Genomic DNA, 14,412 nt, shown 5'->3' on the forward strand with positions numbered 1-14,412 from the left:
CCGAACCCTATGAACTCCTCTTCCTCGCTATCTGTCTCTTCAAGAATTTCTTGAAGATGCCAGTTCTGGGGTTTTGGCTTGTGGGGATATTTTCTATGAAATTCTCGCTGCAATTCCGGAACGTTAATTTTTTCTGCTGGTTCCCATGAGTTCTCAGACTCATCTAACCCTTTCCATGCAACTAAATACTGTAATTTCCTCCTACTTATTCTCGAGTCTAATATCTCTTCCACTTCGGTCTCTTCTTCCCCCATCATGGTGGGGAAAGGAGGTGGTTCCCTTGAGATTTGATACTTATGTGCTGGTACAAACACTGACAATAAAGATCTATGAAATACAGGGTGTATTCTCATATTTTCAGGCAAATGAAGCTTGAAAGCGACTGGGTTAATTTGAGCCTTTACTTGGAAAGGTCCCAATCTCCTTGGTTCTAGCTTTTTACACTTCCCTCGTATTGGTAGTCCCTTGGTAGACAGCCATACCCAGCTCCCTACTTGGATTTCTTCCCCAACTCGCCGGTGCCTATCTGCAGCTTTTTTGTAAGCCTCTTTAGCTTCTTCCAAATCCTCTTTCAATATCTCATGCATGCACCTCAACTCCTCTATCATTTGTTCTGCTGCTGGTACTGCTAACTGCTCCTCTTGACCTGGGAATGCCCTTGGGTGCAAGCCATAGTTTGCCACAAATGGGGCTCTGCCCGTAGACACATGCATTGCATTATTATACGCAAACTCTGCTAGACTCAACTTCTCTAACCACCCGCTCTGCTGATAACCAGCATAACACCTCAGATATTGTTGTAGTGTTGCATTCGTTCTTTCAGCTTCCCCATTGGTTTGCGGGTGTCTCGCTGACGTGAGGCTTAGCTCCACATCTAGTAACTGCATTAACCTCTTCCAAAATTGTGATGTAAATTGGGCCCCTCTATCTGAAATGATTTGTGATGGCATACCATGCAACCTAAAAATATTATCTAAAAACATCTTTGCAGTTTCCTGTGCGGTCGGAATTTTGGTACATGGTATGAAATGTGCCATCTTGGTTAGCATGTCAACCACTACAAAGATCACTGTTTGCCTGTGCGATGACGGTAGATCCGTTATAAAATCCATAGACACCACATCCCAAGGCCTTCCCGGCGTGGGCATAGGTTGCAACAACCCTGCGGGAGCTGCTCTGGGTGCCTTGGCTCGTTGACATACTTCACAACCTCTTACATATTGTGTTACTTCCTCCCTCAACTTTGGCCACCAGAACTGCCGTGTGATCTGATACAGGGTCTTTTCTCTACCAAAATGTCCTGCAGTCGGGTTATCATGATGTTGCCTCAACACTTTACCTCTTAATTCACCTGCAGGTACATACAGCACCCCTCTCCTGTACAACAATCCATCTTTTTCTTTGAAACCTTCCTCTTCCCCTTTACCTTTTCTCAGTTCCTCCATTTTCTTTTGTGCAAACTCATCTGTTACTGTCAATTGCTGGAATTCCCTGCCGTCCACTACTACGGCTGCACACCCCCACTGATCCGATCTCAGCATTTCTCGCAACTTGGGAGGTGCTTCCCCTTCCATATACTCAGGTTTGCGCGATAGCGCGTCTGCACGAATGTTTTGATGCCCAGGTATGTACTCAATCCTAAAATTAAACCCAGCAAAAAACTCTGCCCACCTAATTTGCCTTTGGTTTAGCTGTCTAGCAGTTCTCCAATACTCTAAATTCTTATGATCTGTTTGTACCACCACCTGATGTGATGCCGCTTCCAAAAAATGTCTCCACACTTTAAAGGCAGCGTGCACAGCTAAAAGTTCCTTATCAAATATGGTGTAGTTTTGTTCTGATTGATTTAATTTTCTAGAGTAGAATGCACAGGGTCTCCAGTCCCCTTCCTTGTCCTGTTGCAGCAGAATGGCCCCAATAGCCCTGTCAGAGGCATCAGTTTCTACCTTTATACGCTTACTTGGATCTAGGTGCATAAGATATTTTTCTGAAGCAAACACCACCTTTAATTTATCAAAGGCCTTCTGTGCTTCCTCAGTCCATCTGAATGGCCCCTTGCCTCTTAGACAATCAGTTAGTGGCGCTGTGATTTTGGAGTAATTACCTATGAATTTACGATAGAAATTAGCAAATCCTAAAAACCTCTGTAGATCTTTCTTAGTTTTAGGTGCCTCCCATTCCACCACTGCCTGAACTTTACTGGGGTCCATGTGCACCCCTTTGTGGGAAATGCAATATCCCAGGAACTCCACCTTTTGTGTGTGGAATTTACACTTCTCTAACTTCACATATAACCTGTTGGTCCTCAATCTCTCTAACACCTGTGTGACATGTTTTACGTGTTCCTCCATACTTTCACTATATATTAAGAGGTCATCTAAATAAGAGACACAGAACTGATCCAGTATACCTGCTAAGACGTGATTGATGAAGGTTTGAAATACCCCTGAGCCATTTTGCAAGCCAAAAGGCATTACCAAGAATTCAAATGCACCATACTTAGTACAAAAACTGGTTTTCCACTCATCCCCTTCTCTGACCCTTATCAGATTATATGCTCCTCGTAGATCAAGCTTGGTAAAGACTTTGGCTGACCTTACTCTCTCTAAGAGGTCATCTATACGTGGCAGTGGGCACACACGAGGCTTCATTTGACTGTTAAGGATTCTGAAGTCACATACTAATCTTGGTGCCCCTTCCTCACCTTTCTTTTTGACAAAAAAGACAGGAGCACCCCCAGAGGCCGTAGACTCTCTAATAAAACCTCTCTGCAAATTCTTTTGCAGGAACTCCCTCAATGCTGCAGATTCTACTTCTGACATGGCATATATCTTGCTTGGTGGCAACTGTGCCCCAGGGACTAGATCTATCTTGCAATCATAGGGCCTATGTGGTGGAAGTTTATCTGCTTCTTTTTCACAAAAAACATCCTGATAAGCCATATATTGTGATGGAATCTCACTTTCATTCCCCATCAACTTCCCTTCTACCTCTGTTCCCATTACTTCCACCGAGATTTTTCCCTTTTGCCCCAAACAATGTGTCATACAATATATCGAACCAAAAACCAAAGATCTTTGATGCCAGGCAATTATCGGATTATGACGATTGAGCCAACTCATGCCCAGCACCATTGGGTGCCCAGCTAGTTTGGTCACATGAAATGCCCTGGTCTCTGAGTGATGACCCATATCCATTCTCATTGGTGGAGTCTCATAAGTCACTTCTCCTGAAAGTAGCGGTCTGCCGTCGATTGTTTTCACTCGCAGTGGGGAACTCAAAGGTAACAAAGCGATTTTGTGTTCCTGTACCAATTTCTGGTCTATGAAATCTGCTGACGCTCCTGAGTCTAACAACGCCTCTACCTGGACGCTGTGTCCATTGGGTAGTTGTAGTTGCACCTTCACCGTTAGCCCTGGGATAGGCGGTTCCGCGTGAGAGCCTTCTATTGCTTCTCCACCCGGCTGCAAGCTCCCATTTCCAGCCGGGGACATTCGTTTCCCTGATGCAGTTCCTCTGGGCAATTGTCGTGTCTCATGTCTGCTCCAGATAGAGACTCCCATCCTTTACGATTGTGACATTGTCGTGCTAGATGCCCTGGTTTTCCACAGACAAAGCAACGCCTTGCATCTCTTCCTTTCCCTGCATTTCCTCTTACCATGGAAGAGGTAGTAACTGGGAGGGGTCTGGCTGCTCCTAATTCCATGGGCTCTGGCCGCTCTCGTCCTGTCACGTTGCCCGCTCTGCTCTCTGTACTTTCGATATTATTTTCCCGCCACCGTGGTCTCCATTGTTCCTTCTTTTCACTAGCCCTCCGTTCCACGCGTAGGCTCAATTGCAGGCACGTTCGGACCAGAGAGTCCAAGGAACTAGGTTCTGGCATTTGGGCCAATTGGTCTAAAATCTCATTATTCAGTCCTTCCCTAAAAAGGGCTGCAACTGTTGGGGAATTCAGATCCCATTTTAATTTCTGCACCAGCAAACTAAAGTTGGACCAATAAACTCCCACAGTGTCTTTTCCTTGTCTCATTCTCAACAGCTGCCTAGCTGTGGTTGTTTCATGCGCAGGGTCTAAGAAAATTGTGTCTAGATACTGCAGAAAAATTTGTAGATTTCCTAGGGCGACATCCCTCCGAGATATGAGGGGTATAACACAGTCCTTAGCCCTCCCTTCCAAGAAATTAATCACATAAGCAACCTTCTCTTGCTCAGATTGAAATTCTTTATCCTTTATCTCAATTATGTAAGAAATTTCTGTCTTGAAAGCCATGTATTCAGAGCTTTCTCCCTTGAAGCTACGTGGACGTACAGTAAATGTTTTACTCACTCTATCTCCACACGTCGATTGCAGCATGGTTCTATGTTCTCCCAGGGCTGCCGATAGTACGTCGACTTGACTTTTCAACTGTAAGTTCTGTTGCCATAAGTCCTGTAATGTTATCTGGAGCGCGGGGGTTTCTCCTTGCCCAACTGGCGCCACAGCTCCATCCATTTTGGTTTCTCCTTCTTTACTTATAGTGAAGAGGCGCAGAGCAGAAGGTATTCTGTCAGGACTGGTCGTTGTCCTCTTCAGATCACCACACAAACGCTTCTTGTTCTTTTATAAAACTTTTTATTGCGTATTAACAAAACATTCTTATAAACAGTTCTTAACTATTATTCCTCAGAGTCACTTCTTTCAGATACCTTCTGAGCTCTGCTTCTCCATGACCAGCCACTCTCAAAATGGCGAAGGCGCCTTTCCCTTCGCTTTCCCGCTCTTTTTTCTAACCTCCTGGCTAGAGCTGGCCTGTATCTCCCCTCCTCCGAATCTGAGCTAGAACTGAACCCTTGCCTTTCCTGTGAACAACCGGTCCCTCCCTGTTGTTCCTCTTGCTCCCTTCTATTAGATTCACTGCTCTCCTCCCCCCCTTGGGGAATGCTTTCTCCCTCTGATAAACTGAAAACCTCTAATTCTTCCCTGACACGTACATTGCACTCGAAGGGCAGAAAGACTACGCCTTCCTCAAGCCAGCAGGCTGCATTATGCCACATTCTGTGCCCCTTGCCAAAAACTGCCCAGTTTCACTTTCTAGAAACTGGGACTTCCCTCAATGGAAAAGGTGCAGCCTAAAAGCGGACACTCCCATTCTGGTCTCACAACTCCACCTAGCACCGAATTGAGGCAAAGCAGCACTTTCCACACCTGTAGCCAAGACCCCCTGCGTTCCGAGAAAGCAGGCTTCTGAATTCACAAACCATCCCAAACGTTAAGGCTTTAAGCGAAAAGGGCCAGAGGGAGCAGCAAACACACTTAATGTTGTTATTAAGAGGCAGAGAAAAGGCTGTAAAAGTGGTTGAAGCAGACAAAGTCTGAGCTGGAGGGGTTAGCAGACAAGACAGGATTCAGAAAAGTTCCCTCTGCTTTGGAGTAAGTTGTTTTCAGCGGAGGGAGGAGGACAGGCCTCTTACCAAATTTAACTCTTCATTCTGCCTTACTGCTTCAGAATATGAGTCATCAAGTTTTTTCTGCAATTCAGTCAACAGATCTTTGAGCTGAAATGAAGTTTTCAGAGGCTTTAAGACGCATCTCCTTCAGCCACCCCCTTCCCCCCTGTTCTGGCTCCGTGGTTAGAAGTCACACACAGCAAACGCCCCGGAGGGGAGCAAGCATTTCGTCTTTGGGCCAACCAGAGCCATGCGCTGAGTGCAACAGAGAGCAAAAGTAACAGCTGAATTTGTACAGGCAGCTTACCTCCCGGACTTCTGAAACATACGTCGATCGCTCTATTTCTGCCTTCTCCAGTTCATGCTCCAGATGTTCTCGTTCCTTCTTAAGCTGCAAAAAAGGGCAAAGAAGTCATGAAAGCTACTAAGGTGTCCCTTCTGCTTCCAGACATTTTCATCTGTTACCACCAAGCTGAAAGTCATTCTTCCAGCGCTAACCATAAACTGCATTAATCACCAGCTTCACCAATTCCTGAAATGCTAGTCAGATTTCATACCCTGATCTGACCTATCTTTCAGTAATGTCCTTGGTGGTTCAGTGGGCATGAATTGAAAAACCCAGCCGCGGCAACTTAAAACTAGGTGTTTAGCAACTAGCGTTTAAATCATAACGGCTACGTTTAAAAGTTCTAGACAAAACGGCTGCAATTTAATCTGCAGCTGGGGGTGACTAACCCATGGCCAGTATGGAAAGATTTGGCTTCCTGCCCCCAAAATTTGTCATTTTAAAAATTAGCTTTTAAATAAAAATACGTTGACCACTCCTATGGGTCCCCTTTTGTGACAGCACCCCTGCCCCAAGTCCAGATGCCCAAGACAGGTGCATGAGGTGAGGGAGGGGTGAGGGCAAGGAGCGCCATGTAGGCACACTGCTCATTCCAAGTCCAGTTTCTCAAACTGGGATCTTTATGTCTGAACTGGGCCAGTTTTACACAAACACCCCAAGAAGGTTTGGGATGAAGTAACCCTTCATGTACAGATTAAACGAAACATACAGAATCAACTTCTTTGACTTCTTCCTTTAATCTTTCTACCGCCTGCTCCAAAGGAGCGACCGATGAGCGCATCTGCAATCAGACAAAATATAAACACTATTATTATTATTATTATTATTATTATTATTATTATTATTATTAAAATGACAAACATCTTACTCTTCAAGACTGTGAAATGTATGATCAGGGGCTGCTGATTTCGCAAGACTCCAACTGGCTTCAGGTTGCTGTGGCTGTTCACAATTACTGTTATGAGAAAAGCTTCCTTTTGCCTGTTCTGAATCTCCTTCCAATCAATTCTGCCAAGCGACACAGAGTTCCTACGCTACAGGAGAGGTAGACGTTTCCCCCATCTACACTCTGCAAATTGCGAATAATTAGATGGCCTCCCAATCTTTTGTTGAAAGATTTGTTGCAGAGATTTTCACTTGTGCAGTAGCACTCTCCTCGCTTTCCTAAATAGGTTCCAGGGACTCCCCCAACCCTTTGCAGCATACGGGGGAAGGAGGAGGAGGGAAGCCCCAAGTGGAAATCCTTGCACTGACGGGAAGCGTCCATTGGCTACTACCCGTTGTTTTTCATTTCTTTGGCCTTTGTGACCCACAAAGGTCGCTACCAATGTTATGCGTAGCACTCTGAACACCAGAGAGGGCTAACAAACCTCCTTCATCTAGGTGGCAAAGACAGCTCCCATCCGTGAACCAGAGATTACTAAACCCAGATCATTTAACTCCGCGGAAGGTAGAGATGCAATGGCAGATGGTCTTTCCCAGTTAACAATGAAATGCTGCTGGTCTCCTGCTGCCAGCGGGTGGGGCTGCGCAGACATTCTCCCCATTTGCATCACGTCTGCTTCAGTAAGCACTTGCTGGATGCATAATCCGAATCATCTTAGAGAGATTAATTTATTTTGATGAAAGCAAAGGAAAGCCACAGAAGTACAACACTGGTGGTGCGTTTTCCCTTTTTGCTTTTCAAAAACAGGATTAAGCCCCCTGATATTACTTCGAGAATGTGCTGCTATTTTTATACACGATCGCAGATTTGCCAGCTAATGTACAAGAGGCTGATTACTTCAGTATGCTGTTTTCAGGAGACATGGCTGACCCTTGCTTGCAACTAACTAACTCGGGCCATAGACTAAATATATGAGGCTCCTCAAATCAGAACATTCAGCCCCTCCAGCCTGGAACTGTCTCCTCTAGCTGGGAACAGAAGCCCCACCACACAGTCCTGATAGACATGGGCTCTAGCATAGGACCCCTGACCATTAGGTCCAGTCGTGACCGACTCCGGGGTTGTGGTGCTCATCTCGCTTTATTGGCCGAGGGAGCCGGCGTACAGCTTCCAGGTCCTGTGGCCAGCATGACTAAGCCGCTTCTGGCGAACCAGAGCAGCGCACGGAAACGCCGTTTACCTTCCTGTCAGAGCGGTACCTATTTATCTACTTGCACTTTGACGTGCTTTTGAACTGCTAGGTTGGCAGGAGCAGGGACCGAGCAATGGGAGCTCATCCCGTCGCAGGGATTCGAACTACCGACCTTCTGATCAGCAAGTCCTAGGCTCTGTGGTTTAACCCACAGCGCCACCTGTGTCCCCAGGCTCTAGCATAGGATCTTTGAAACTGAGATGACAGAGACTAAACCTTGAACTGTTCACATCCAAAGCATGTTCTCTGCATCTAAGGCAGCCGTGGGGAACCTTTGGGCTGCCAGATGTTGCTGAACTTCAATTCCCTCACCCCTGGCAAACCTGGCCCATGGCCAGGGAAAATGGGAGTTGCAGTTCAGCAACATCTGGAGGGCCAAAGTTTCCCCACACCTGATCTAAGGAATGCCTTCCCTGCCTCCACTGGTGGAAAGAACCACAAGCCATTGTTTTGATTCCAGTATAATGACATGCTATGAGCATCCTCAGTGAACTTGCCTCAAGCTGCTGATCCGTTAGGGCATCTATATATATATATAATAAAAACACACATAACAAAGGAAAACCAGAGACCCTCAGCTATCCATAACCATTATGGAAACAGGTATTCCTAATTGCTGGCATGTGCCTTTTGGCATAGAAACATTTTCGGAAAGCTTTTAAAAGCTGAAACAGAAGGTCCCTGCTCAATCTCTATTAGCAGAGCATCCACAGGACTGGGCTGATGACACGACAGTCTCTTATTTCATGTCGATGACAAATGAGCCATTGCTACCTATCTCATCCTCTTCATATTGGGGGTTGCACTGATGTTTCAAACTGCATTTCTACTTTTGTTCCGTTATACTGAAAAGCTTCACATTTTATACACAGATAAAATTACATGAAGTGGAGCAGCCAGTGGAGCCATCTTCTAACCCTGAGCAGAGTTTTAGACAGTGCTCCCCCAAAATCTGCCCCTTGGTGCTGGAAATGGAGCACCCCCAGAGCTTAGAGGGGCAGAGAGGAGAAACTCAAGAGTGAAGCTCTGGGAGCAGGATCTCCCCCACAGTACCTGTTGAAGTTCCTTCTGCAATTCTTCGATTTTTATTTTCCATTTGCTCTCCTCCTCTTCCACGCTCCTCTGTAGCCTTTGCAAGATTCCCTCCTAGCAACACAGAATTTCAGTTACCAAACACCCATAGGAAAATTGTGGTGTGTGTGTGTGTGTGTAAATTTCACAGGACACACTCCTACCGTCTCAGCAAGGACCACTTTATACTTCTCGCACTCCTGCTGCAACATGACATGCATCTCCTCTGCCTCCTTCAACTTCTGCTCCATGGCCTGTGAAGGGGAAAAATAAATATCATATAGATATCTTGCAGGTTGGTAAGAAAGAGCAACCAGTTTGCTCTTATTGGCCTGGGGTGAGGGGAGACCGATGGCTTGGATCCTAAAGCTAAGTTAAACCTAACAAAATTCATGGATGGAACATTTGCCCTCCCCACCTCCCCTCTTCAGCCACCTACAACCTCCCTCCAATTTCCAGGCTTATTCCAGCAAAGGCAAGAACAGGTCTGTGCGCTTGTTCCTGTATTAGCCATATACTTTCTGCTATGTAGAAGAGCTTCTCTTGATCCCTTCAGGTCAGCAGCCAGGATTGAAGGTTCAGCAGCTGCTGGTTGTGCAAAACCCTCATCATTTGGAAGTTTGGAAGGGACCCGGAGGATCATCTAATCCAACCTGAATATGAAGCTGTCCCATATGGGGAATTGAACCTGCAACCTTGGCATTATCAGCACCGCGCTCTAACCAACTGAGCTACTTTTAAACAGCAACAGTATCACACTCCAAAGTAGGTTTTAATTTTGAGGAGACCTTCAGGAGGGAACCAGTTTCTCTATTTGTTACTAAATGGTCACTTTTGTAGAGATGCATCGTCCAGAATTCCTGAAGCATAGGCAGAGCTGAAGCTATTGTTAAATCAGCCAGGGAGTTTCCCATTACAGTCATATCTCGGAAGTTGAACGGAATCCGTTCTGAAGTCCGTTCCACTTCCAAAACATTCGGAATCCAAGGCACGGCTTCCAACTGGCTGCAGGAAACTCCTGCAGCCAATTGGAACCTGTGGGAGCCGTGTCGGACGTTTGGGTTCCAAAGAACGTTTGCAAACCGGAATACTCACTTCCGGGTTTTTGGCGTTCGGGAGCCAAAACGTTCAACTCGCAAGGTGTTCAGGATCCAAGGTATGACTGTATATGGCAAATTTAAGATTAATTTTGGCTCACCTGAGCAGAGCTTCCTTTAAGGCTTTTTAAAACACACACCACTTATACCAACCTTAATTTCCTCTGGTCGAGATGTATCTTTTGTATGTTCTCTTACTGCCTTTTCAAACCCACGCATCCAGTCGCTGTGGCTCTGTGCAAGAGAGGATAATCTTTTTGGTATCCCGAGAATGACGAAAACCAGCTAGCTAGAGCTGCCCTTCCATCTGGGTGTAAAATTTACCTCTGTAAGCTAGGCTGGTTTCTACTCACACTCCCTATCTTCCATCCAGACACAGTATCTGGAAGAGGCAGATGACACTGATAACTGGGAAACACTGGCCTGCGAGAGCTCCAGTTGGAGAACAGCCTTTACCAAAGGTGTCATGGGCTTTGAAGACACTCGAACTCAGGACGCAAGGGATAAACGTGCTAAGAGGAAGGCATGCTTGGCAAGCCCTCACCGCGATCAACTTCTGCCTAGAAGCCTATGTCCCCACTGTGGAAGGAGCTGTAGATCCAGAACTGGCCTCCACGGTCACTTACAGACTCACTGTTAAGACTGTGTTCATGGAAGACAATCTTACTTGGCTACAAGTGATCGCCAAAGAAGACTGTTCAGATGTTCAGTCTCTGCTTGACTTTCCGGGAGAGCAGAACACAGAAAGCTTCCTTATACTGAGTCAGACCACTAGGTCCATCTAGCTCAGTATTGTCCACACTGATTGGCAGTGGCTCTTCAAGACCAGATCCATCTGGAGATGCCAAGGATTGAACCCAGACCTTCAGTTGCTCTACCACTGAACTACAGCCCAAGTTAGACCATCCACCAATGTCCGATTCAGCTCTTACGCTTGCATGGAAGAGATAAGGAAACGCCACCAATTTGCTTGGAGTCTTGCGCATAAAACAGGGATACAAAACTAAGCAGCCTTTAAATGCGCAATGCCGTGAGATCATAAAAGCAAGTAGCGCAAAACAGATTGATTAGCAGGAGCCCCTGGAGGTGCACACCAGCAGCTCTGAGCCAGGAAGCCCAGTCACTCCACTCTTCAGCAGCATCTACAAAGCGAACAGCTTTGCTTCCACTGTCGCCAGCTGGCAGCTGGAGAAGCACAGAACTGTGGCACATCTTACCAAGGTGGAAGGAAGAGACACTATGGGGAACAGCTTCTGCAGTGTGCTTCTCGTCTCTGCTTCAACAGCCTCCACATACTGCTGCCGCTCCTGGATTGACAGAGTGAAAGGAGGAAGAGCCAAGTCAATGCAAAATTTCCACCAGATGGCAAGATAAAAATTTCCTTCCTTGGCCTAAATGTTCCTTGCTTAATTGAGCGCTACTGTTTCCGAGGGGCCAGAAACAGTTTCACCCATCGACCCTTGCATTAACACCGCAGAAACCGCTTCAGGGCTCGGCCTTCGTGTTGTTTTGTACTTTCAACAAGTTCTCAAAAGAAGCCTCCGCAGAGTCTGTTCATTTCTTTCCCTCCCTTAAGGGGTTTGGGGAGGCAGAATGCGGGCACAGCGGAGTGAGGGGCACGGGGGGTTGGCAGCTATGTCAACCCACACTCTTAGAGGCCCAGATCACAGCTTCCTGCTCTTCACTTTTGAAGCATTCCTCAAAGAGGCGCCAGGAAGAAATATTATTACAAAGCCCAACACATTTTGATGAAATCTTTATCAAGGGGCGATGACTGTCAAGTTATTCTGTGGTATATGCCCCCCCTCCACACACTATAACGGGTTTTTTCCTAGAAATTTTCTGAGGGTCACCACCTTCCCCCTCCCCTTTATATTGCTCATCCTTTGTTGCCCTTGACTTTTAAGTACATGGTGCTTCCCCCATCTCCAGTGAATACACACTCAAAATAATACAGTCTGAAGTTCTGGCCTTGATCCTTGATTTCCATTTGAATTAGGCCATGAAAGTAATATGGACTGCAAATTCTGAAAGGCCCAAGTAATTATGGGATCAGATGCAAAGCATCTTATTTTCCTGGCCATTAAGCCATCACAAGAAAACAGTGTTCCGTACTGAAGTGGGCATCAAAGTGAGATTTCTTGTGGGTGTGCTTTTCCCATATCCCCATTTTATCCCCTTTCTGTCAACAGGGGATGGAAACTCGTTTCGACACTGTGCAGCAACTAAAACTGCCATCTGGAAAGCTCACTTTGTAAGTGGAGAGTTACATGTCAAATGGAAGGAGTTAGGGCTAGTTCACACATGCATGCACTCCCCTTGATTTCCTATCACTTGAATCTCAGCTGAGCGTGTGAATCATCTCCACTAAAAGAGTTCCTTCCTTTGCGGTGACCCCAGGTAAGAACTATGAAAAAGTACTGATCTCTGTTGGGAGATGGTACCTTCGGGAGTCCCAAGTCATCAAATGATGGATATGCATGTATGTACTGCCCATTATTCCCTTTGGCTCTTGCATCCTGGGAGAGAATGCAAGGCAGCCATTCTACATCTCTATAACTAAGTATTTTTACAGTGCACTAAGCATTCGCCTAGGGGCGTTGGGGCAGGTAGCTGGTTCACTCAAGCATCTCTTGTTGCAGCGGACCCTTCACCATTTGCCGTATATAAAGCCCATCTCAAGACATGCTCTTGAGACTTATTTAGTCCAGGGTTCTCAAAGCCTACAGCAGATCCCAGGACACCCATCTGGCTGCTGGGGTGCTTTCTGCATGTCTGGGAGCACAATACAGTGCAAAGCCCAATCACAAGTGTAGTGCATCATCGCCTGGAGATGATCTCAGTTCCCCTTTGCTGATCTAGCTGCTCACAATCAAACTCCCCCCCCCCCCCAAGAATCAGACCAGGAAGAAATTTTGGCAAACCAGAGATGTCTCTCCCAACGATGGGACTTTAGGAAAGGCACAGCCTCTTAAATACAGGAGTTTTAAGCCAGATGTTGGGAACCTGTGGCGTTTCAGAAGTTGCTGGACTCTAGCTCCTCTTAACCCTTGACCTTTTGCCGTGCCAGCTGGGCAGGGGAGCTCAGAGCCTGGCAATGTCTGGGAGGACCACAGGTTTCCGAGCCCTGATTTAAGGACTTTGGAAAGGTTTGCCCCTTTCAAAAACGCTACGGAACATTCCTCAAGAGGCAATCTCCACCCACACCATGCCTTTCTCTCCCCGGAATACAGAGCAAAACGGAAACCAATTGATAGAGCTGGGCAGCGTTTTCCTCTCACCATCATCGATCCAGCAAGCGTGAACGCTCACGGCCTCCAATGATCAAGGCAACAAGGGAATCTTGTATGCACCCCTTCCCCATGACTGCAGACTGCCCTCCGAGGCAGGGCAGAAACCCCCTTTGCTTTATTGCCCTTCTAGTTTCAGTAGTAAGAATTTAACTTGTTGTGGAGGTATAGGTCTGTGGATAAACTGGGGGGGGGGGGGGGACCCCCGGCAAAAAATCCTCAGTCTTTGAGGCCAGGGTAGAAGAGTCTAAATATATCGGTTCTATAAAGCAATGAACTTCATTTCCCCCAAGATTTGCCAGAGGTTGAAACCATCTCCACTGCAATTTTCTTTTATTTAAATTTGTTTGTTGGGGGAGAGGAAGTTGGGGCTCTTCACAAAAGTTGCTGAGTCAAAGCCTGAAGGAACTCCAATGGAGCAGGCAGATCGTTCAAGTCCGCTGTCGTAGTTCAAACTCCTGGCCCTGTAGAGCGTTGCAGCAAACACCAGTGAAAAACCCTTTCTTGAAACACTTCCAGGAGGGAGATTCTACAGCCCCATGCCCCAAAGCAGCTTATTCTTCAGCTAAATGGCTTTCATATCCTAACCAAATTCTGTGTAATTTCAGTAAGTGGATGATACGATTATACTACGTTTTTTCAGTTAGTTTTTTTAAAAAAAATATAAGATATGATTTTTAAAATAAGCTTAAATAGTAGCGCTTCTGTCAGGGAAGTGAATTGTCAGTTTGGCTGGGGGGAAAGATTTCATGTGCATAAAGGGCCTCAAATGTAAGGGGCTGGAAGACAGGGGCAGGAGACAGGGGCTATTTTTATTTGTGTAGTTTAAACTACATACCTGTTTCTCTTAAGCATTTTAAAAGATTTCACATTTCTCAGATTTATTATTTTAAAAAATAAGGTATTTGTAAGTTACTGAACCCTGTGGAGATTTGACAGGGTAGATTTTAGGTTTTAAACCCCCCCCCCCCAAGTCAACATGCACCTTAAATTGGGACTGAGTGAAGTTTTAACCATAGTGAGAATTAAGATGCAGCAACTTG

The 14,412-nt window shown here is 46.1% G+C and overlaps 1 protein-coding gene across 8 annotated transcripts in view; it reads right to left on the bottom strand.

The window, feature by feature from the left end:
• KTN1 (kinectin 1) overlaps nt 1-14,412 on the bottom strand; it is a 112,474-nt gene that overhangs the window by 12,073 nt on the left and 85,989 nt on the right. For 4 of the 8 annotated variants that reach the window (XM_083514185.1, XM_083514181.1, XM_083514183.1 and 1 more), the window contains 7 exons: nt 11,297-11,386; nt 10,233-10,313; nt 9,147-9,236; nt 8,965-9,057; nt 6,483-6,554; nt 5,735-5,818; nt 5,452-5,535 (listed from right to left, as the gene is read on the bottom strand). In XM_083514185.1, the coding sequence (XP_083370311.1) occupies nt 5,452-5,535; nt 5,735-5,818; nt 6,483-6,554; nt 8,965-9,057; nt 9,147-9,236; nt 10,233-10,313; nt 11,297-11,386 (594 nt within the window). The remainder of the gene's footprint in view (nt 1-5,451; nt 5,536-5,734; nt 5,819-6,482; nt 6,555-8,964; nt 9,058-9,146; nt 9,237-10,232; nt 10,314-11,296; nt 11,387-14,412) is intronic. The other 4 variants (XM_083514187.1, XM_083514184.1, XM_083514182.1 and 1 more) reach the window with 1 other exon arrangement.

Source organism: Podarcis liolepis (assembly GCF_965112155.1).
Source record: "Podarcis liolepis genome assembly, chromosome: 1".
Taxonomy (NCBI): domain Eukaryota; kingdom Metazoa; phylum Chordata; class Lepidosauria; order Squamata; family Lacertidae; genus Podarcis; species Podarcis liolepis.